This window comes from Gossypium arboreum, chromosome 2 (genome assembly GCF_025698485.1).
Source record: "Gossypium arboreum isolate Shixiya-1 chromosome 2, ASM2569848v2, whole genome shotgun sequence".
Lineage (NCBI taxonomy): Eukaryota > Viridiplantae > Streptophyta > Magnoliopsida > Malvales > Malvaceae > Gossypium > Gossypium arboreum.
Genome location: NC_069071.1, coordinates 28855323 through 28880739, shown reverse-complemented (window position 1 = coordinate 28880739; position 25417 = coordinate 28855323). Strand labels below are relative to the sequence as shown.

Here is a 25417-nt window from a genome sequence, read left to right as displayed (position 1 = left end):
ATTTTATTGTTTGGATAATTAATTAAGCAAAAAGGACTAAATCGTAAAAGTTTAGAAGGTTGATTTCTATTAGTTAAAGTTATCAAATAGCTATAGAAAGATTCATTAAGGGAATTGAACAACGAATAAACCATCACTACTTTAGTGGACGATAATGGGTTTAAAATTAGTGAATATTAAATGTATTTAAAAGGGTAAATTTGTAATTAGGTAAATAAATGGTTTTAAACAAAACATGTTAAAAGAATTCATATCATCATCTTCTTTCATATTTTACAATCGAAACCCTAGAGGAGGAAGAAACACATTCGGCCAAGCTTTGACTTTGTGATTAGGTAAGCAAACCTTGGCTGCTTTTAGTAATTTTTAGGTTTTTGAGATCGTATTAGCTTGATTTAGTTAACCCAAGGATTAATTTGCAAAACTGTTAAATGTTGTGGATTTTTCCATTGATGTGTTCAATATGTTTTTGAAGTTTTGTGATAGATTATTAATAATTTTTAGTAATTTTAATGTTTAAGGACTAAAATATGAAAATAGTAAAATTATTTGTACTTGTCGTGAATTAATAGTAAATATGAATTGTAGTGAGGTCCTAAATAGTTTGGCTGAGTTGGGTTTGAGTTGAAATTTCTTAAATTGCAAGTTTGGACTTAAGGACTAAATTGCATAAAAGTAAAATGTTGGGGATAATTTTGTAAAAATGTGTAAGAGGACCTAATTGCATAAAATGAGTTGATTTTGTTGTTAGAATTAGTTAATTGAATGAAATTATTATTCTAGATCAAGAACGAGTTGAAAATCGAGGAAAAGAGAAAGTTACGGAATAGTCCCTATACCTTCGTTATTTGCTGTAGTTTAGTCTAGTAAGTTTGTTTGGTTTAATTTTAATACAATTTAAATATATGTCACATGAATTTAATTTTTGAGTGTTGAATAATGTATTAATGCTTGTAATTGAGAAGGGAAGTAATGAATCGTTATAACATTGTATACTGATAAAATATTCTGAGCCGGGTGAACGTAGAATAGAGTACAATTGATATGCCAATAGGTTATTCTGCACGCGGTACGGGATTGGTATGAGATGTGATGATGATTTCCGTTTATATTCTGTTCACTAAATATACCGAGGTCTTGCATTTGTTGTGGACTATTGTGTTATATTACAGTGTTTTTCTAGTGTGTCATGGGGGAGGATGTTAGCCTACGGGCTAGACACTTAGTGCTGAGATGTGTTATCAGTTGGATTGGCTCGTATGAGTGGTTGGTATGTTCTAGATGGTTAACCATGTACTCATATCTGTATATCGTTCATCAGACAATGTTTTATTGATCATTGAATGTTATTGAAATGTGGAAATTAATTTGCGTTGTTGTTCGAGTATTATTCACCTATTGTGAAATGTGAATGAAAGGAACTCTATTTACTAATCTTGTTAATTGAATTATTAGGTTTAATTCGGTAAGCTTTATCATTTAATCGACGAACTTACTAAGCTTCATAAAAGCTTACTCGTGTTATTTATCTTTTCTTTGTAGATTACGTTTTGTGAAAATCAGTAGGTTAGATCAAGTTGAAGAATCACACTATCCAATGATCTTTTAGTAGATTTTGAATTACATTTGGCTCATATGGCATGTAATAGGAGCATTTAATTATGTTTGTAAAGGTTCCTAAGTATTTGTAATATGTGTTTGTGTGCATTTGATGTTATGATATGATGAACTAAATAGGGTATGCATTGTTTAATTCCAAGTTTAAGCATAAGTGGGCAAGCATGAAATGGTAAGTTTGACATGATTTAGGTATGGTACTTTTGGATTGAAAGTAATTTGTTTTGTGTGTGTGATGTGACTTGTACAATGTAACTAAGGTAGTGAAATGCTATGAAACACCCCAAACCCGACCTAGAAGTTAGGCACGAATCTGGCGTGTCACATTGAAGTGTTTTTCGAAAACCATGTTCTTATTAAAAACCCTTCTTACTACTCAAAACCTCTGGCCATTTTAAAACTTGTAAAATGTTAATTCCCTTAAAACCTTACTTACTGCGGAAGATTACTTTTAAACAGTTACGGAAACGTGATATTTTGAAAACTAGTTGTTGTTGTGGAAAACTGTGCCCTACTTCTAACAGATATTAAGCATACTAAATAAATTTCCCAAATAAAAAGTTAAGAAAATAAAGAGGCCTTAATACAACCCAAATCAAAAACCAAAATGCTTAACTAAATAAACAAAATAGAAAAACATGTACAATTGTGTGGTCGTCTCCGAGTCCCTCTTCAACACTAATCCACCTAACGCTGGGGATTACCAGTACAGTTAATAAACGAGGTGAGTTATGAAAACTCAGTGTGTAATCCCCTTACTAGAGTAATGAAGAAGTCAATAGACGAATTCTGAATCGCCCGACCGGAGCCCATTACGAATAAGACAGTCCGCCAGAGCGTACGTAGGCCAAAGCCCGTTACAATATCATTTGGGTCACAGCCCATAACAGAATCAATTAGGCTTAGCCCATCTTAGCCTTAGTTGGGTCGAAGCCCATATCGCAATAATATTACAATAATATCATACATGCAATACTGTGCAACCCACCCCAATAATCCAACCGCTACACACCAACTCCATCCCCCGGTACACATTATGTGGGGATATAAATATCGACCCACCTATCCGATACACATCATGGTAGCCCGATTGCGATACTACCTTCATTGCAGCAAACTACTAATCAAATATTAGGCTTAATAGCCATCAGTGGATCCACGGTCGTCAAGCAACCATGCGATCCTCATATACTTCCTCCGTTCCATAATTCCCAACCCATGCAATATGTCATGTATGTCATGCTCAATCATCACACGTGTATGCAGAATGGTCATACTCAGTAACAGTCTTTTAAACATATATTAAGAGCATATCAGTCATACAACCACAGTTAAGTCAATTAAAACGCAGTCATACATTCATAATCAAATCAGTCAAATTCGAAGTTTAAGTCGGTCATTTACCCTCAAGGGCAAAATAGTCATTTTACCCTACAGGGGTATGTCAGTTACTTTACACTACAAGGGTATTTCAGTAATTTTACACTATAAGGGTATTTCGATAATTTTACAAATCGGGGGTGTTTTGGTAAATTTACAAATTGAGGGTATTTCGATAATTTTACAAATCGAGGGTATTTCGATAATTTCACAAATCGAGGGTGTTTCAATAATTTTACAAATTGAGGGTGTTTCAGTAATTTTACAAATCGAGCGTGTTTCGATAATTTCACAAATCGCAAGTATTTTAGTAATTTACAAATCGAGGGTATTTTAGTAATTTCACAATTAAGGGTATTTCGGTAATTTTACAAATCGGGAGTATTTCGGTAATTTTACAAACTAAGGGTATTTCGGTAATTTTACAAATCGGGCGTATTTCGGTAATTTTACAAACTGGGGGTATTTTGGTAATTTCTCTTTATTATGGGTTTATTACTTACCTTGGCCCGTTAACAAGTCCTCGTTGGCTAAAGTGAACAGATATTATGCACCAAGTAGGATTCCAGAGAAGAGGAGGTAAGTCATTAAGACTGCTTAAGTACCAAGCTCTTCCTAGATCCAATCCTAGACACGCATATACCCATTGCCACACCTTAACCTTATGACTCGTCCACGGTCGCGATTAATTAATTATTTAAGTTTTATGTCTGCTTGAGTAGTTACCAAAAACTAGGTCCACAACCCCTTTACTAAACACTAACAGATCCACACTTATTCATTTGGCCCCTTTAGGCCCAATCTCTTTCACATGGCCTATCAGGCCCAACTACTTCCCACCTAACATTTAAATTTACACAATGGGCCCAAGGGCCTATCGGGGCCCAGAATAGCCCCAGCATACGAGAACGCTCGTGGCGGCTTTCAACTTTTGCCGATTTCTAACAAAGAAGGACGTGAATACACATCTGTTTATGAGAACATGCTGAAGTCCACGATCACCAACCTTGGCACATCCTGTATTGGGTCTTAATCACCTTTTTCTTTTTTCACCAACTCATCTGGTTCGCTTTATTTAAAACCAGCTTCTCACCAATTCCCATGTTAGCTTCCCGATGTGGGATTACTTTCAACTATTAGGAAAGTTCCTTATTTTCTTATGACCATCTCAACCACAGAGTTCCAATCTAACTCCACCTCCTACACAACTCAAACAGCAAATTAAATACTCTATTGCACATCCCCAGACTTGAACCTTAGACCTTACAGTTACACAACACGCCATATTGCCACTCCAACACAGGCTCTTTCTGTGTCATATTTTATCCTCAATTAAATATAAAGTCTATAGGCCAGAGTCTAGGTTCCTTTAAAAGAAAAACCAAAATAAATTGCAAGAGCCAAGACTTGAACCCAGGCTCCCTTACAACATTAATGATGCCACAACCACTAGACCACCAGCTTTCTTGTGTCATTTATTTACCACAATAATTTAAAAGGCCTTCATCCAAGCACCCAGGGTTTTATTTACTTATTACCAAAATTTTTGCTAAAGCTCAGGTTTGAACCCAAGATTTCTCCAACACTTCTCAAGGCCATTAACCACTAAAGCAGACATTTAATTGTGTCATTTCCTTGTACAATTAAATGCTTATATACAACCTCCTTACGGATCCATACTAAAGGCCCAATACTTCTAAGCCTAAATTCGAGGCCTTACATGCTAAGTGATTGAATTGTGGTATCATCGTTGACACATTGGTTAGACTTTAGGTTGATGGTTTGGCATGTTTTGAGTGTTATTGAAAGCACTTTAAAGTCTTTAGAATACATGCTATTAAATATGTTTAGGTACCTAAGCAATTGGATGTGAAATGGGCAAGTTTTGGGTCATTTTTGGGCACACACTGCTTTAGACACGGGCTATTAGAAGGTTGTGTGTCATACACAAGCAACCCACAAGGGCATGTGCCCCGAACGTGTTAGGTGCATGATTCACACGGGATGACACACGGCCTGCGACACGACCGTGTGACCTAATTCAGTGAGTTACACGGGCGGACACATGGGCAGACATACGAGTGAGCACACAGGTGTGTGGGGTAGCTACACGGGTGTGTGGATAGCCACACAACCATGTTTAGAGCCACACAATCTAGGCTCTGTCACACGGTCTGGACACATGCCTTGGACACACGACCGTGTGACCCTTGTATTGAAAATTTTTAATTTTTCCTTAAACTTTCTAATTTGTTTTGAATTGGTCCCTAATTGTTTCTAAACTATTTTTAGGGCCTCATAGCTTGATTTAAGGCCCGTAAATGTATGTTATACCTCAATTTGAATTATTTATGAAATTGTTAATTAATTGGGTAAACTTGATACTATTTGTTATTGAATGTTCTGAGTTGTATAGTAATACTCCTTAACCCTAATCTGACGACGGATACAGGTTATCGGTGTTACATGTTGGGTACATGAATTTGTATGGCATGACTTTACTAGCAATAGTGGAATTCATAGCTCAATTAAAAAGTTAATGATATCATCTCATTGGCATTGTATGGAGTGATAAATATGGAACGTAGCCACAAGTTGCTTGTTTTCGAACGAGCAATTTATCACAGTCATTTGTTGATAGTGATCATATTAATCATTAAGAAGACATAATGGTGAAAATGAGATAAATAGGACTGTATTGAATGAACCGATTTAACTCAAAAGAATTAAAGATATCATATGAGGGTAATACACATATGACAAGGTCATTGGACGAATCAGTTGGATGAATTACTTTCGTAAAGAGTATACAATAAATAGTTTTCAATCATGGTACTTCTTGTAGACTAACTCCATGATTAAGTAATTGCGAATTATTGGAACGATGCTTCTAAACATAATTGCAATTACTAAAGCCTAATTGTATATGTTCGATTAGTCCCTCCGCTAGCTCAACAAAAGCTCGATCGAACTGCATTTGAATCAGAAAAAAATTCTACGACTTTGGAAATAATTTAATTAAGCCGATTTATTCGACGTGGAATTAAATTAGGTGGTCGAGAGAATTGTTTAACTAGAGAATTTGATTAAAGAATTCTTGAAAAAATAATTTGGAAAATCTAAGTGATTTTTGGGAAACTTAATTTTGATCAAGTAAAATTAAATTAATCAAATTAATTAAAATTAATGTGATATTTTTAGAAATTAATTTTCAAGTCATTCAATTGGCCCAATGGGTAATTGAACTTGAAAATTGGATCTAAGATCGTAAATTCAGCCCAGGAGCCCAAAATCAAGACCAAGACACAAAACTAGTTGAACCGGGCTTGGTATGTGAAACTAAGCTGATGGTCCAACTGTTGGTTAGACCAGATCAGCCGGGTCATCATTGACTCAGACTGGACCGACAGTAACCGAATTGGCTCTGAGTGCTGTAAAGGTGCCGCCCCTGCATCATGGGACATGGTAGTGCCGACCTGCAATGACAACATTCTAGTGGTCGACGGTGGTTGAGGAGTAAATGAGTTATACTCATACTGGGACCCTACTAGTGAATTTGGTTTCATATTAACTATTCCAAAAATAATATTATTTTAATAATTTAATATTTAATTTAATTTAATACTTATCTTAATAGTATTTTATTAATTTAATATTAAAACGATTATCTTAATATTAAATTAAATTTAATGTTTATCTACAAGATAAACATTCTACTATTTTAATAAGATTTAATATTAAATTTAATCTAATACTTATCTTGTTAAATATTATATTAATTTAATATTAAAGTAATTAAGTTTAATCATAGTTGAACTCTCAAAACTCTCCCTATATAAAGAGAGCATTGGGTCATTATTTGACACATATTTGAATTCAAGAGAAAGTTGTAGGGAAAAAATTCTCTGAAGAGATTATTTCAGCAAATTTCTAGAGATATTTTTTTAATTTACAATTTAAACCAAAAGTTTAGAGAAATTGTGAAATTACTCCACTGGTAATTTTTGTGAAAAATTTTCTGATTCGAAGTGAGCCCACACTCGGCAGACGTGGAGGATAACGAAGAAGACTACTCGGTCGAAGCGCTCATCTTAGACAATTCAAAAAGGTACAATTTTGATTAAGTGCTTATTACTTTAGATATCACAACCAATATCTTATTTTGGAAAAAAAATTAAAACTGTATTTTCCCTAAATTTATTTTCTGCTATGTTTTTCAAACCTATTTTTTCCAACAATTCTGCCTCCCACGATTGAAATCTAAGGCCGAGATGGATGAGTTTCTTCCCATTGATGATTCTGGGATATTATAATGGGAACATTCTAACAAAGTGGTTGGACTATCGACATTTTCAACCGTTCTGATGTCTCGAATAGGAGGAGATGTTGACGACTGAATGCCTTCATTTGGCATTGAAAATTCCACATATAACTCGAGAAACAGTGATCCATTGTTGATGTGCATCTACACTATCACCTTCAGGCCCCTAGCACTTTTGATTCAAAAGTGCCATATCTCACGGGATTGACCGAAGCACAAAATCGATACTTAATAGACGATACTCTCATTTGGCTGGATTCGACGATTTTTTGCCTAATTCTTTTCTGAAGTTCTAGAAACTCTATGTTTTGGTTAAAAACTAGCCATGTTGTATTCTTCAATAAAAAAACCATGCCATTCTCGGTGTCATAGACCTCACCGTCGTAATAAATAATAACATTAATCCATCCACTCAATTTTAACCAAATTATCTATCGAGAGAAGTTCGAAACAAAAACATTATGAAAAAAATTGAATCTTTTAAATAAATATTAACACAAAAAATCAATGCTTATGCTTATCGTTAGAATTAAGTGACCCAAATTCTTATTTAAATAAAATACGATGGAAAATAAAATAAAAGTAAAATCCATATAGAACTAGACTTCTTTTATTTTATTTTAGAATAAGGTTTTAAACCTTATTAAACTCCATCTATTTTATATTGATTAGATAAGGTGTTTCAATCCTACTAGAATATGGCTTTGCAAGCCTATAAATAGACATAGTCTATTCCTCTTGTATTTGAGTAAAAATTTTTCGACATAGTGAATTTTCTTCTCCTCGCCTGTGGTTTTTTTCCGAAAGGGTTTCCACGTAAAATTTATGTGTTCTTTATTTTTATTTATTTTATTCTATTTTATTTTTCACAAATTGGTATCGAGCTTCGGGTTATTCATCTCGATCACGGTAATGGCGTCTTTGAAGTATGAAATTCACTGTTGGATCACAACACCGATTTGCGTTGTGGCAAATTAAGATGCAAGCGCTTCTTGCAGATGGATCTAGAGGATGCCCCGCTAGGATAGATAAGATGCCTTCGACATTAACAGATGAAGAGAAGAAGCGTAAGGATCGAAGGCATTAACACAATTACATCTCGCATTTGTCAAACGAAATTTTGCAGGATGTGATGAAAGAGAAAACCGCCATTGCATTATGGAAGAGGCTAGAACAAATATGTATGTCGAAAACTCTAACAAGCAAGTTGCATATGAAGCGGCGTCTTTATGCTCATCGTTTGGAGGAAGGTGCGTCGTACACGAACACTTAACAGTTGTTTAAAGAAATTCTCTCAAACTTGGAGGCCATGGAGGTTCAAGATGATAAGGAAGATCTAGGGTTGATTCTACTTTGTTCGTTGCCCCGCCTTATTCAACCTTTAGAGACACGATTTTATATAGCCGCGAGTCTCTCACAGCTTGATGAGGTTTATGATTCTTTAACCTCGTATGATAAGATGAAGCATCTTGTGGTTAAACCCAACTCTCGTGGAGAGGGTCTCATTGTTCGTGGGAGACAAGACCGGAATGTTGATGATGATCGTGGTAGAACACAGAACGGAATCCTCGTGGTAAATCTAAGGGTAGATCGAAATCTTCAAACAGAGGTAAAACTTGTAACTTCGCAAGAAGAAAGGGCACATTAAACTGAAAGTGCTATAAGCTACAAAATAAGATTAAAAGGAGGTGCGAATCAAAAGGAAAACAAACGTAAAATTCCGGTGAAGGCGATGTTGTAGAAGACTACAAGAATGGTGAACTTCTAGTTGCTTCACAATGATTCTAAAGTAAGCGAGGAGTGGATACTTGATTCAGCTGTACCTTCCACATGAGTCCCAATCGGGATTGGTTTACAACTTATGAAACAAAGATTCAAGGTGTTGTTTTGATGGGAAATAATGCTTCATGTAAAATCGCAGGTGTTGGAACAATTAAAGTTAAGATGTTTGATGGAGTTGTCGAACACTTAGTGACGCGGCATGTTCCGAATTGAAAATAAATTTAATTTCGTTGAGTACTCTTGATTCAAAAGGGTACAGATACACAATTTGAAAGTGGGGTTTTAAAGATTTCAAAGGGTCCCTTGTTGTGATGAAAGGGCAAAGAAAGATTGCCAAGTTATATGTTTTCTGTGGTTCTATCATATCGGTGATGCAATTGCGCTTCCTCTTCCTTGTCGATGATGATATTACTAAACTTTGGCATATGCGCCTAGGGCATATGAGTGAGAATGGCATGGCGTAATTAAGCAAAGAGGACTTCTTAATGGGCAAGGAATTTGCAAACCGAATTTCTGTGAGCACCTGTGTTTTGGGAAGCAAAAGAGAGTTCGATTCACTAGAGGAATCCATAACACGAAGGAAACGTTGGAGTATATCCATTCGACCGTGGGGCCGCCCGAGTGCCTTCGAGAGGTGGAGCTAATTATATGCTAACCTTTATTGATGATTTTTCCGAAAAGTTTGGGCGTTCTTCCCAAGCGTAAAAGCGATGTGTTTTCCACATTTAAGTCTTGGAAAATTATGATTGAAAACAGACGGAAAAGCAGATAAAATACCTCCGCATGCATAATGGCTTAGAGTTCGCTCGATGAGTTTAATAGATTGTGCAAGTCGAAGGGATCATGAGACACTTGACGATTCGTCATACTCCACAAAAAAGCGGCGTTGCGAATCGAATGAACGAACGATCATGGAGAAGGTTCGATGTATGTTGTCAAATGCCAACTTACCAAGTCATTTTGGGTAGAAGCGACCTCATCTCGCATGTTTTTGATCAACCGATCTCCATCCGCTGCCATTGAGAAAAGACTCCACAAGAGGTATGGTCCGTAATCCCGCTAATTATTCGATTTAAAGATTTTTGGGTGTCTGCGATGCTCATGTTGATAATGGAAAATTGGAACCGAGATCCATTAAATGCGTTTTCTTGGTTATAAAGTGGTGTAAAAGGCTATAAGTTATGGTGTCCTGAAAATAGAAAAGTTGTGATTAGCAGAGATGTTGTTTTTGATGAAACCGCTATGCTACCTAACTTATCTCTTAAAGACTCTTCCAATAAAGAAAACCAAAAGCGGTGGAGCATCGATTAATCTGTAATCAACTCCTCAAGCCAAGACAAAAATTGAGAATAGAGTTGCTTCTTCACCGCAATACTCTATCGCCAAAAACAGGACAAGAAGAGAAATTAAACCTCCAAAGAAGTATGCCGAGGTTGATCTAGTTGCTTATGCTTTAAATGTGGTGAAGATATAGATGCGAATCAAGAGCCATTTAATTATTCTCGAGGCGATTAGTGTGAAGACTCGTAAAAGTGGATGTTTGCTATGCAAGAGGAGATGGAATCACTCCACAAAAGCAGAACATGGGATCTTGTAAAACTTCCTAAAGGTAAAAAGGTCATTCGTTGTAAATGGGTGTTTAAAAGAAAGAAGGACTCAGGAGTTGAAGAACCCAGATATAAAGCAAGGCTTGTTGCAAAGGGTTACATCAAATTCCGTGAGTGGACTTCATGATGTGTTCTCTCCGGTTGTTAAGCATAGTTCGATTCGAGCTTTGCTTGGTATTGTGGCTATGCATGATTTGGAGCTTGAGAGTTAGATGTAAAACGCATTTTGCATGGAGAACTTGAGGAAGATATTTACATGCAACAACCAGAGGGTTTTATAGTCTCGAAAAAGAGGACTATGTTTGCTTGTGAAAAAGTCCCTTTACGGTTTGAAACAAATACCAAGACAAGGGTACAAGAGGTTTGATTCCTTTATGACCTCTCATGATTTCAAAAGAAGTAGTTTTGACAGTTGTGTCTACTTTAAGAAAAACAGTGATGGTTCATTTGTGTATCTACTTCTTTATGTTGATGACATGTTGATAGCAAAGAAAAGATAAAAGAGAGATAAGAAAGGTTAAAGCCCAACTAAGTGAAGAATTTGAGATGAAAGATTTAGGACCAGCAAAGAAGATACTTGGTATGGAGATTCTCGAGATAGAAAAGCAAGTAAATTGTACCTAAGTCGGAAGGGTACATTGAGAAAGTTCTTTGCGAGTTCAATATGCAGAGTGCTAAGCTCGTTAGTACTCCTTTAGCGACCCATTTCAGGACTTTTATCGGCCTTATCTCCTCAATCGATAATGAGATTGAGTACATGTCACATGTTCCATACTCTAGTGCAAGAGGATCTCTCATGTATGCTATGGTTTGTTCACGCCCGATTTATCATATGCGATCGGTGCGGTTAGCGAGATACATGGCGAATCTGGTAAAGAACACCGGAAAGTAGTTCGATGGATTTTAAGATACTTACGAGGCACTACTAATGTTTGCTTACAGTTTGGAAGAACTAAAGATGGAGTTATAGGGTATGTTGATGCTGATTTTCTTGGAGACCTTGATAGAAGAAGATCTCTCACAAAGTTACGTCTTTACAATCGGAGGTTGTGCAATTAGTTGGAAAGCCACTTTGCAAACTACATCGCTTTGTCTACCAATCAAGTTGAGTACATGGCGATTAATGAGGCTTGTAAAGAAGCTATTTGGTTGAAGGGACTATTTAGTGAACTCAATGAAGACCTTCAAATCAGCACAAGATTTTGTGACAGAGTGCCATCTTTCTTACAAAAGATCAAATGTTTCATGAGAGAACAAAACACATTGATATTCGGTATCATTTTGTTCGTGATATTATTGCTCGTGGTGATATTGTTGTGAGCAAAATTAGCACTCATGAAAATCCTGCAGATATGATGACTAAGTCACTTCCTATAACCAAGTTTGAGCATTGCTTAGACTTGGTTGGTGTTCATTGTTGAAGTTAAACCCTTAAGGGTTTTTGGAAGAGGTGAAGAACTTGTTTATTGAAAGTTCGGGATGAAGAACTTGTTCATTGAGAATTTGTGTCAAGGTGGAGATTGTTAGAATTAAGTGACCCAAATTCTTATTTAAATAAAATACGATGGAAAATAAAATAAAAGTAAAATCCATATAGAACTAGACTTCTTTTATTTTATTTTAGAATAAGGTTTTAAACCTTATTAAACTCCATCTATTTTATATTGATTAGGATAAGGTGTTTCAATCCTACTAGAATATGGCTTTGCAAGCCTATAAATAGACATAGTCTATTCCTCTTGTATTTGAGTAAAAATTTTTCGACATAGTGAATTTTCTTCTCCTCTGCCCGTGGTTTTTTTCCCGAAAGGGTTTCCACGTAAAATTTATGTGTTCTTTATTTTTATTTATTTTATTCTATTTTATTTTTCACACTTACTTTTTATACAAATAGTATCGTTGCTCCAACTTATGTCTTCCCCATGAACTTCTACTTTTCTGAACTTCTTCAAATTTTATTTCTTCGGATTATTCCACTAGAGACTGAAATATGTTACACATATAGCCCAAGGGATAATCTCTTATTTAATTTTGAAAAAATTCTCCAGATACTATGGATTAAAATTTGTAGAGAAAAAACGCTCCAAGCAAGACGCACTATTAGCAGAAGTACTAAAAGCGCGTCTAGCTGGATGCATTTTCCGTACTTTGCTGACAGTGCATTCTGCTTGGAGCTTTTTTTCTCTACAAATTTCAAACCCCACTATCCGAGACATTTTTTTAGAATCATTTCAGATATCCCGGGATTCCGGGATATATTTTCAGAACCTATCTTGTCAAAAATAATTACTGATAAGTATTTAAAACTAGTTTTGCATCTAAACTGAGTACTTCAAGTTTCGATTTTTAATCGATTTGCAAAATAAAATTTGAATATACGATTGGTGTAAATATGAATATTTTAAATATCGAAATCAATAATTACAATTATTATGTTAAAAATTTATCAATTTAAAACCCAAAACCTTAGCCCTAAACCTTAAAGCCCTAAACCTTAAAGCCCTAAAAAACCAGAAAACCTAATATAACACGGGGAAAACACTTCTAGTTGGAAGCATTTTACTGATGACACTTCTAAAAGCAAGTATAAACTATCATCAATCATTCCATAACACTTCTAAACATTTTTAAGACTCAATATATGTCAAATTAGCATTCAAAAACTTCTTATAATACTTATTTATATCCATCTAAGGAAGATTATCTCAAGGTACAAAATGATATGAAGCATGCATCACATAGTTTTGGAACCACTTAGTTAATTTACAAAAAAAATTCATATGGTTCTAATCCTATGTACATGCCACTCTATTACTAAAATTTAAGTTCTATACACTTCAATCCTTGGTTGATGATGAGATGAGGATGGCTACTTCAAAAGATGTTTTCAAAACAGTCTTTACCTACGCGTTCAAAATACCACATTAAGCTCGAGAAAGGTTAGTAAGTATTCAAGTATTCATATCTTACCTTTGAATTCAATTAGATAATTCTATGAATAAAGAAATATTATTAACATGAATACAAAAATTAAACCAAAGATAAAATACATAGTAACAACTAGGTTAACTAACACATTTTCACTTACCATACTTTCATCATTCACTTATCTTTTATATACCACTCACATTGCCCCTTATAGACTTGAGTGAACAAGAAGGATATACAGAATGTAATCACAGAGTACACGAGCACATAAGTGCTAGATTATCAAGAACACTAATAGTGATAGAAAACGAGTACCAAAGTGCTAAATTCATGAGCGTGTTAAGGAATTCCTAATGGCATGCCATCTATATCCCAAAAGTTCAAACTTGTCTATAAGGACTTTAACAATATTATAAATCCAATATTCATCACAAGAAAAAATCAAGTTTTCATAATTTCATAGCCAAACATAACTTTCCAACATTTTACAATTTAGTCATTTTCTCCACACATATAATCACATTAACAATAACCACATTTATTTACCACTTCCTTGAATTATTCACATATTTATTAAGTTACAAATACTCAAATACATGAAATTAACATTTACATTAGCATATAAATTTCAAAACCTAATTAAGTAATAAGAATTTTAAAGTACTCAGTATTCTTACTTAGGCTATGTTTTCTTCAATATTTATCTACTTGTTCCCCCTTGTCTACACTCTTTCCATCTTCTTCCTTTTCTTTCTCTTCATTTCATAGTAATTCCATGAAACATGAGAAATCAGTATAATTATTTTATAACATTTTCATCCTCAAATAATTGTAATAAACATGATACTACTACTAAATCATGAAAATCTTACCTTAAAGCCTTAGTTTCTCACATTATCTAAAATTTCCCTCTCTTCAAACATGAACACTCCACTTCTAGCTTGAAAACTAAGCTTGTTAGGCTATGGTAACTTGATTTAGCTAAGGTTTCTATGGAAATTTAATGATTTCAATCTTGGAATGGCCTTTATGAAGAAGGACTAGATTTTAAAAGAAAGAAAAGTTTCTTTCTCCTTAATTGTTAGTGACGTGAAAGAGATAAAAAAGAAGATCTAGGATCTTCTCAATCTTTCCTTTAAAATATCACCATAATAATAATAAAATATAAAATAATATATTATAATTATTCATAAAAATCTATCCATAATCATTATCTGTTAGCTCTTGATAAAATTATTCTCCATGTCCTCACACATTTCACCACTAATTCAAATTAATCATTTCTTTGACCCTAACACTTTGTAAAATCTTACAATTTAGTCTATACTTTGGATTAATATTTCTCAATATATTTATTTTTTAAATTTTCTCCAATTTCCTACTACTTTCTCCACTAACACTTATAAATCACATTTTATTTATTCTAAAAAGTTTGACTTGTAATTGCTCAAAATAATACTATTATGACTGATGGGTTTTCGAGGATATTACATTTGTCCCTTCTTTATAAAAAAATCATCCTCAAAATTCTACTTGATTCAAACAACTGTGGATGTTGTTGGTTCATTACTTCCTCACTTTCCCAAGTAGCTTCCCCCATATTCTAATGTCTCTAGAGTACCTTTACCAAATGAATGTACTTATTCCTAAGCTCATCAACTTTTTAAGTAAGAACCTTGATTGGTTCTTCCTCATATGTCATGTTTGGTTAACCTCAATAGCTTTTAGTGTAATAATATGCGACGGATTCGATATATACCTTCTTAACATAAAAACATGAAAAATACTGTGGATTCTTGCCAACTCTTATGGTAATGCTAACCTATAAACTATTGGTCCAACATGCTGCAAAATCTCATATGGTTCAATAAACCTTGGATTTAACTTTCTTGTCTTTCCAAATCAGAGAACCTTTTTCCATGGTAATACTTTCAGAAATACCTTATCTCTCACACTATACTCAATGTCTTTTATTTTACGATTTGCATAAGACTTCTATTTATTAGAAACTAAATTTAAACAGTCTTTAATAAAATGAACCTTTTTTTTTAGTTTCTTTGATCAAATCCGAACCCACTAATTTGATGTGATTAAAGAACTCATTAATAATTATAACCGTTGTCATATTGACTTGAGTTTCAACTTGTTCTCCATCATCATAGTCAACCCCTCATGAAAGTCCTCTTGCCCCTACCTCTTACACAAGTTTTGGACAATGAGGTTAAGCATACTACTTTGATGGAGAAAAAAAATAAGTTGATAATATTGGTGAGCGCCCTTTTTTACCTATGATTATGATCTCAAACTTATGTATGGGATTTATAAAGTGTCCTCTTCTGGTGGGATGAAACTTGCAACCCCTGACAGTATAACCACTTTCAACTGGAGACCCGAGTTATACTTAAACCTGTTGATTTGCCATGATCTAGGCTATTATTTGCACCCCTTTTCACTAACTTTAGCTTGTTTAATATGCTAAATCAAGACATTTTAGTAATTATTTATGTTTTTATCATTTGATTCAGTAAATTATGCTTTTCTATAGTTTTTACAATATTTTTATATCTAAATAAGGTTATGTGGTTATGTAGGATGGATCCGGAGCTGCAAGTGCACATTCAGGCTGAAATTGATGCCAATGTTGTGACACCGTGACACTATTGTTGTGACACCGAAGATTGAAGCAAAAACAAAATCCTAGGACAAACAGAACTCCAATGTCGTGACACTAGAATTGGGTGTTGTAACACCGACTTCTGCGCATCCCAAAAATTCTTGCGCGCCACGATTGCGATTTTTAGGGCAGTTAAGGGTCTTTTCCAACTTAAAACCTTAATTACCATTATAAATGAAGGGGCACTTTAGTCTTTTGATTTTTTCCTATATAAAGAACATTATAACTAGATTCAAGAGGGGATGGAACACAATTTATTGCTTAGATTTCAAATTTTCTTTCGTTATTAGTTTTTACTTAGTTATTTTTTATTCACTTAATCGGAAGATCCTATTCCAAGTGAGACTATTGCGAGTGGAGAATGTTTCGGAAACACACTTCTACATCAATTAATCAATGAGCATTCTCTATTTTTTCTTTTATTCTATTATTTATATTTCTTTCTTTAACTCTGTTAATTGAATGTTTGTGTAAAAATTCGAATAAATTTGCGCTTTATAAATATCTTGCATGATTTAATTGTTTAATTTGATTAATTTATTAAGTAAATAATTATCTAAATTTGGGTATTTGTTCAAGAGATTTAGTATACTAGGATTGATGACCCTAGTAGAATATTTAGACCAGTGAGACTGAAATAGTATTCATGTGCCTAGGTGAGACCGAAAGGGTATCTTAAGTGGTAATCTATAGTGAAGATGAGACAAAAAGGGTATTCTTAATTAAGGGTGGTAAGTACTTAATTAAAGGTAATTATTAATTTAGTTAATAATTAGGTAACACAATTGGATCTAGGCTAGAATAGCTCGCGTAGTTGAAACTAGGAATAGGAGAAGCCAATAACTTAACTTGGGTTTAGTTTTAGTTAATTAATTTTATTATTGTTATTTTAGTTTAATTTAATTAGTTAATTATTGTTGTTTTAAATTCACATTACTAATTTGTGAATTAATTAGATTAGTAATTATTTTCAGTAATTAACTTAATAATAATTTTCTTCAAATAGCAATCCTTTGGGTATGATCCTCGAAATACTTATCAAGTGTTTCATTGTAAACTAATTATATTATAATTTGACTTGTTCGCTTGCAGATACTGCACTTAACTTTATATCTTTTATTTGCACGATTTAGACCCTCAACGTTCACACGCCAGGAGGCAGTCACCCGTGACCATGTAACCACCACCAACTGGGAGCCTTAGTTCTACTTCAACCCGTGATTGTATAACCATTGTGAACTGAGAGCCCAAGTTGCAATGTGACATCTTCTAAAATGATGATGCACTCACTCACGACACATGAAATGTGTAGGTCTCTGAGTGCCATCGTATCACTGTGAACTCAAACATACCTTAAAACTATCACAATTTCTCCCTAAAAAACAAATACAAATAAATCTTTCTCCCCAAATTACCAACATCTCAAAAAAATTGGAAGGAAGAAAATGCGTCCTGTTGGAAGCGTTTTCTGTTTGTCTCTCCAAAAACGACCTATATCTTTAAATTTAGGAAAAAAGGTTCTAAATCCCTAATTAACTTTAAAAAATAGCCATTTTATCTAACTTCCCTTTTTATCCTCTATTCTATTTGTTTTTCTTTTCTTTTCAAGCTATTAGGAATGCTAATAAATTTTAAGGTAAATTACAAAAATTTTCACTTTTGTTTGCCTCAGATTACATTTTAGTCACTTATGTTTGAAATGCTACATTTTAGTCACTTACGATATCGTTTCGTTACAAAGTGGTCACTCTAAATTTAAACTCTGTTACCTCCTTAACGATGGTCCTACGTGACCGTCTAAATAGATTTAAATGGCAACTTAGATGTCCTCACTTATGATATATGTTTTCTATAATCATAGAATGTCTAGTATTGCTAAATTTGTTTTAAAGATCTTATTATGAATTTTATCTCTTTACTTTATAAAAAATTAAGAAATTAATCTCTTTACTTTAATTTGTTAAAATTTAATCATTATACATTATTAAAACTAATCTAATTATTAATAAAAACACATAAACTTAAACCATTGATTCTTTTCTTATTTACCACATATAAATTATTGAATTGGTGATTTTATTAATTATAATAATAATAGTACTAACTTCTAAGTATACAATTCAAAATTATATTACTACCGCTTCAAATTAAAAAAAAAAAAAAAAGCTAAAAAAGTGAGGAGGGGGAAAAGGGGTGCGCGGACAATTTGACTTATCCCTTTTTCTATTAAAATATTATTTTTAATTTTTAGTTATATTTATTTTTATTAAAATATTATTTTTTATAATTGATGTAGCCGGTGGCACCTAATTTTAGTCTAGAATTAATAACCTATCTCATTTTTTTAATTATTTTTTTTGTATTATTTTGATAAAAAACCCCAAATTTAGAATATTGCGAAGAAAGTAAAATTCTTCAATTCTTTTGCTTTTTCTATACTGTAAATTAATTTTGACTTGGGAATCGTAAAATTTGAGGGTTTTTTTTGTGGACAGGCAATTTGCAGAAAATGTCCGAGACCATGGATTAATTTGAGAAGTAGTTTGTGAATATGGAAGTTATTTATTGGAAAGTGCTATGGCTGGTTCTACCAGAGGGCGAGGTTAACAGCTTAATGCAGCAAGTGGCTGATGATTACGGCTTGGAGGTCTCAGTGGGGTTGCCGCAGCCAGCAGCTCATGCCGTGCCAACCAAGACACAGGAGAAGGTTGATGAGGACGATTTTGTCAAGGATAGTGGTTAAAATAAAAATGTTGGAATCCATTTGAATGGGCTTCTAAATATATATAAACAACGATACTTGGGATTATTAACTTCTACTTAATGATCTGATTCTATGTTTATATTTATTTGACTGAATTGGATTTTGCTTTTGATTCTATAATTCCCAACAAGAAATAAATCTCATGTGTGATTTATCTTTGGTGTTTGGTAGCCAATCAAATCTGAAATTTGAGATAATAAGAAATAATTATAGTGTACATAATGTGCAATACACAGTATTACATTCAATAAATTTTGTATGTAAATATCTCAATTCAGGATATTCTCTAGTGTTTTCCCAAGGCTGGATTGTGAACTCAGGGTAGAATTATGGATTAATCATTGGCAACATAGACCGGAAATTGCATATTAAAACTCAAACAAACACTTTAATAAAACCAAACCTAGTTAATTTTATGGTACTCCAGCTATTTTTTTTTAACTACTCGTGCTCCATATTCATACTCAATACATGTTTAAATATAATTACGAAGATATAACTCTTTAAAAATTTTCTAAATACATGAAAAACTTCAAAAATAAAAAATAAAAATTAAACATGACTGTGGCTGATGCATATAAGTATCCAACACTTGCACCAAATAACAAAAGGTCAAAACCCGAAAACTTTGGGTGCTAACTCTAACAAAGGATCCAAAGCATTGGGAGCAAACTTCCTAGCAAATAGAAAACAAAGGGAAGTTGGCTGGCCATTATAAAGACATGCTTGACCTTCAAAGATTTTCTGAAAGAAAGCTTCAGTCATATCATCCTTGCCGAAAGTGGCAGGATGAGCGCCACCCCTTGACCAGTCGGTCCATGTAAGGGTTCGGTTGGCTAAGAGATGAGGCACTTGGATGGTTAACATTGTGGTGAAATAGTGCTCGTCCACATAACAAGCTGGCTGGCAAAACTCCTTGAACTTCGGATAATATTTGTTGTCCTCAATTATGTTAATCGCGAGCATCCTGTCAACTTCAAACCATTGAGACCCTTTGCGCCATTGACCCAGTGTGACCTCCGGTTCCATGCGGGAATCGTAGCGGCCTCTCCCGTAAGGTCCGGGATCGTCGTACGATTCCATAAAACTGTGGTTTGATCTCGAGATGTAGTGATAGATTACGCTGAAATTGTAGAGAGGAATGCAAGACTCAGATAAGAGAATAAACCATTCATTGGAGATATCGAGCAATGCATTAGCAAGGAGTCTTCTCTCAGCCTCGCACATACTCATCTTTCCCCACTCCACCATCTGCAAAGGAAAACAAAAATAATTTAAACCTCCATTTTCAGAAAACAACTTGCTCCTATTAGGCCTAATAACATATTCGGATTTGAGTGAGACCCATCTCCGATATGAGTTGAATACGATTTTTCTTTTCTAAAAAAAAGTCTGTGCAAGGAAAAAAAAAAAAAACACCTTAAGAATCAAGAAGCTTCTCGGTTCTCATTGCCAATGGTAATTAGAACTGCCTTCCTCGTTTAAGCACTCAAAATTATTAAAACTTAATGTACAATATGTTTGGTGAAATTGAATATATATATTTTAACAATTTTCATTAATTCCATCAAATAATTTGATATAATTTTTTTATAACTATATAATGATGGGATATACATCCTAGTATTTTTGTATAGTTGGACAAATATTATCTTTTTTCTTTTATTTTTATTTTTATTAAATGAGCAAATAATTGTTCAACTATACAAAATATAAATTTCACATGTCATATTTTTAAATATAATAAATTACATTAATATACTTGACAGAATTAATGAAAAAATTAACCCTAAAATTAAAATTACATATTTAAATAAAAAGTAAAGACAATCAAGTAGAAGGAATAAACCTAAAAAGAATTGCTCAGAATTTTCTTCCAACTAGAGAAATCCATGCATTTTCCTCAAAGTAATCGTATTTCCCACACATATTTCAACATTCATAGGGATATGATGATTCACCAAAATATGAATATATCCTTGTAATGAAATTTATGTTCAGAAGAAAAAGAAAAAAAGAGAAAGAAGTTAATGTGAAAGATTGGGTAATAATACCTGACTTGGGATTTGTCTCCTATGGAAAGCAGATGATTGAGGATAGCCAGAAATATAAGATGGCAAAGCGTGGACATATATGGAGCAATGCCTTTCATTTCCCTTGAAAAACCTGTCCCAAAGAGGAGCCAAGGGCAATGGCCCCTTAGTCAAGAACATGAAGGCAATCTTGGGGACTCTCAAAAAGGGATATTGCTTGATTTTAGGAACAAATGAAGCTCTCCAAAGCAGTTCATTGTCATTGATTGAATGCCACAAGTTTGTTGGAGGCCTAATCCATCTTTCTATGGTATGAACCTCTTCAAACCATGGGCGAAAAGTGGATGGTGCTACTGTTTGCTGGAAGATGAAAAACCGAAGAGAATACATACAGATGATCGATAATCCAATGGCCAACACCGCGAACAACAAACAAAACAGGAGAAGTCTCAATGGCAATGTCCTGGAGATGCTTGTTCTGATTGCAGATGCCTGATCTTTACCTTCCTCCATTGCCACCATCCTTGCCTGCATCTTTATTCCCTCAAAGTTATATCAGTCCAGCTTTTCTGGGTTTGTTTTTCCTTTAAAAAACCAAACCAAGAAACACCCTTTTTAAAGATCAGAACATCTGCAACCGCATCATATATAGATCACTGATATAGATATGCAAAAGTATATCAGTTTCTGTAAAATGGGTATTTGAAAAAACCAAGGTCAATACATATGGCAACAATGGAAGATATTGTTATTAATGTAATCAAACAGCAAAAAGGAAAGGAAAAAAAAAGTGTGCAATGAAAAGTGAAACCTCGGATTTGGTAACAAGTAGAATTTCCGTCTGCTGTTGTCTTTTCTGAGTGTTAGAATTGAGATTGTGTGTGTGTTTGTGTTATGTTTGAAGCTTGTGCTGCAATGTCCGTCATTCCTCTGGGTCTGGGGGAATTGTTCTTAGAAGATGAAATCAAAAACTTATGGTTAGTCTCTAACTCTGAACCTATTCTCTCGTTGAATCTCAACTGATTTCTCAGACAAATTTTTTGGAATTTTAGTTTTAAAAATGGGCTTTTATTTATTACATATAAATTGGTTTTATTCAATAAATAAATAAATGAAATGCCACTTGGAAAGGAAAGAAGAAGATTAGAAGAAAAGGGCTTAGTATTCATGCGTGCATGGACCGCCAAAATAGAACTTTACAAACCAAAATATTATCATTGGACAAGGAAGTAAATTTCATTTTTTAAAAAACGTTATTTTAATTTATGATTTTATATTATACATATTTGCTGTGTTACTAACATGAATGATGATAGAAGATCTCACTTGGGAGAAACCTTGTACTAATTTTTCCCCGGAGCTTTATTTTCCTTTTCTTTGTAACTTGTTGTGGTTATGGCTGTCTCATATGTGGTTATCTCTTTGGTTTTATCCATGTTTTTTCTAATATTATGGATCTTCATCACTATCCTCACTTCATTAAACCTAGAAATATTCCAGCTCCCTGCAACCTTTACCTTTTAAAATTGTTGGGAGATGACCATTCATGCATCAAATACACTTCATGAACCCATCAAGATTAGCGAGCTCATTACTTCGGAGAATTAAGAATATGAACAGGATTTGAAGAGCTGGCTTGCAAGTTATGTTTACAAATTATATTTTCTTTCTAGAAGATTTAATATTCATTAGTATAATATATTTAGCATTTATTAGCATAAAATCTTAAGTTATTTCTTTCCACATTTAATAGTTTTTTTGTTATAAATACCTCAGTTACATTGTTCAAAATAGATGTGGGAAATATATAAAACTTTAGCAGACAATTTTGTTGCTAAATTTCTTGTTTCTTCTCTATAATTCTTTCTTCCTTAGTATTGAAATTTCAACAATTGGTATCAAAACTACCTTCTTAAAGGACCATTGTTGTTCTTTCTAAGTTATACATGGCTTCTGCGAGTTTTTCACCACCTTCACCGTTCATTTTCAACGGCGAAAATTATCATATATGGGTTGTTAAGATGAACACATATGTGTAACCTTATGACTTGTGGGAGGTTATGAATACTGACATCGAGCTCGCACCATTAAGGGACAATGTGACAGTTGCTTAAATCAAACACCATAGTGATGAGTGAGCTAAAAGATACAAGGCAATGTGCTGTATACAAAATGGCATCTTGAATGTCATATTCACACATATTATGGTCTGCGAAACCCTAAAATAAGCTTAGGATAAGCTAAATGAGGAGTTTCAAGGTTCATATAAGACTTAGATAGCGACAACTCATTAATCTCAGGAGAGATTTTGAGAATTTGAATATGAAGAAGGCTGAAACAGTGAGGCAGTACGCAGACAGGATTATGGCGATAGTAAATAACATCAAGTTACTTGAAGAAAAGTTCACAAATAGAAGGGTCATTGAGAAGGTCATAACAACACTTCTTGAGAGGTATCAATCGAATATTTACTCATTCAAATACTCAAAGGATCTCTCGGTGATCTCTCTTTTAGAGTTAATAAATGCCCTGTATGCTCAAGAGCAAAGAAGAGCATCAAGGCATTGGGAGCTCGTAGAAGAATAAGCATTACGAGCATTGATGATGCGAACCCCTAAAAACATAAGGCTAAGAAAATTTAGAAAGAGAAGAAAGAGGATAGATGGAGAGATAGTGGCAAGGAAGAAAACCCAACATGTTCTCACTGCAAAAAGACAAAACACTCTGAAAGGTATTGCTGGTTCAGGCCAGATATTCAGCATAGAAGCTGTAAACAATTTGGCCACATAGAGAAGGTATGTAAGAACGAAGGGCAAAACCCTCAACATAATGTGCAGGTTCATGCAGTTGAGGGAGATCACATTCAAGAGAAGTAGGTGTTTAAAGCCACAGTTCTGTATCAAAAAATAGAGTCGTGAAAGGTTTGTTGATTAGTAGTGGATGCACCAACCACATGACCTTAGATGAAAGAATCTTCAAGAAGATTGACAGAATTTCTAATCTTAAGGTGAGAATTGGTAATGGCGAACTCTTGAAAGCTAAGGGAAAAGTGGATGTGCTGATCAACACTCCAACAGGTACTAAAATAATTACAAATGTGCTTTTAGTTCCTTAAATAGATCATAATCTCCTTAGCATTGGTTAATTGATGAAGAAATACATTGTTGTCTTCAAAGATAAATGTTGCACTATATTGTATTCATTGGGACAAGAAGTGGTGATAGTCTCAATGAATAATAAAAGCTTTGTGTTGGATTGAAACTTTGTGGCTTCAAGATCCTATACCAATTCAGTGGATGAATCATATAGTTGGCACAAAAGACAGGGACATGTGAACTATAATTCTTTTAATCAAGTGTGCAAGTCAAAACCAATTGAGAAGATGACTAAAGTTGAAGATAAAGATGAAGATAAAGGCTTTGGTAATCTTCCCATTAAAAACATCAGGCCTATTGTACAACCTTATCACAGATGATCTCCAAAATGCAATCTGAATAAAATGTGAGCTGCAAAATTATGAACTCACTAAAATGCGAGCTCATTAAAATACAAACTTGCAAGCTGGCCAAGATGTAAACTTGTTGATATTTTAACCAAACCACTTGAAAATTCCAGGTTTGAGAAATTGAGAAAAGAAATTGCTGTTCGCAGCATGAAGGCCAATGAGGAGTGTTGAGAGATGATCATTCATGCAGTGAACACACTTGGTGAACCCATCAAGATTGAGAGGTCACAGAAAGTGGCGAGCTCATTACTTTGGTGAACTAAGAATATGAACAGGATTTGAAGAGCTTGCTTGCAAGTTATGTTTATAGATTATATTTTCTTTCAACAAGATTTAGTATTTATTAGTATAATATATTTAGTATTTATTAGCATAAAATCTTAAGTTATTTCTTTCCATATTTAGTAGTTTTTCTTGTTATCAATACCTTTGTTATATTGTTCAAAATAGACATAGGAAATATATAAAACTTTATTAGACAATTTTGTTTCTAAATTTCTCATTTCTTTTCTGCAATTTCTTCTTCCTTTGTATCGAAATTCCAACAAAAACCTACTAAGCTTCCTTTCTCTACTTCATTAACTTTTAATTCTATTTCTAAGGATAGTCCCTCCAAACCTTCTAAATAGTAATAGAAAATTGAGAGCCAACTTGCTCCAAGTAAAAGAGCGAGGGTCAAATTGAAGAAACTTGTAATGTTTGAGAGATAAATTTGTTATTATATCATATAATTGACCATAACCAACCGAGAGAAACATTAAGCAAGCATAACAAAATGAAATGAATAGTTTTTGTTGAAGATTGAG

The 25417-nt window shown here is 33.8% G+C and overlaps 1 protein-coding gene across 2 annotated transcripts; it reads right to left on the bottom strand.

Annotated features, from left to right (window-relative positions):
• Positions 1 to 19503: 19503 nt before the first annotated feature.
• Positions 19504 to 21746, bottom strand: LOC108466841 (glycosyltransferase BC10-like). Of its 2 annotated transcripts, XM_053020911.1 has the most exons (3): positions 21128 to 21746; positions 20242 to 20324; positions 19504 to 20160 (listed from the first exon to the last, which is right to left on the bottom strand). In XM_053020911.1, exons 1-3 carry the CDS (start codon positions 21638 to 21640, stop codon positions 19686 to 19688), a joined length of 1071 nt encoding a protein of 356 aa, XP_052876871.1. In that variant the 5' UTR covers positions 21641 to 21746; the 3' UTR covers positions 19504 to 19685. The 2 variants fall into 2 exon arrangements, with proteins under 2 accessions (XP_052876871.1, XP_017622692.1); XM_017767203.2 differs by having other exon boundaries at positions 19504 to 20324.
• Between the last annotated feature and the right edge of the window lie 3671 nt (positions 21747 to 25417).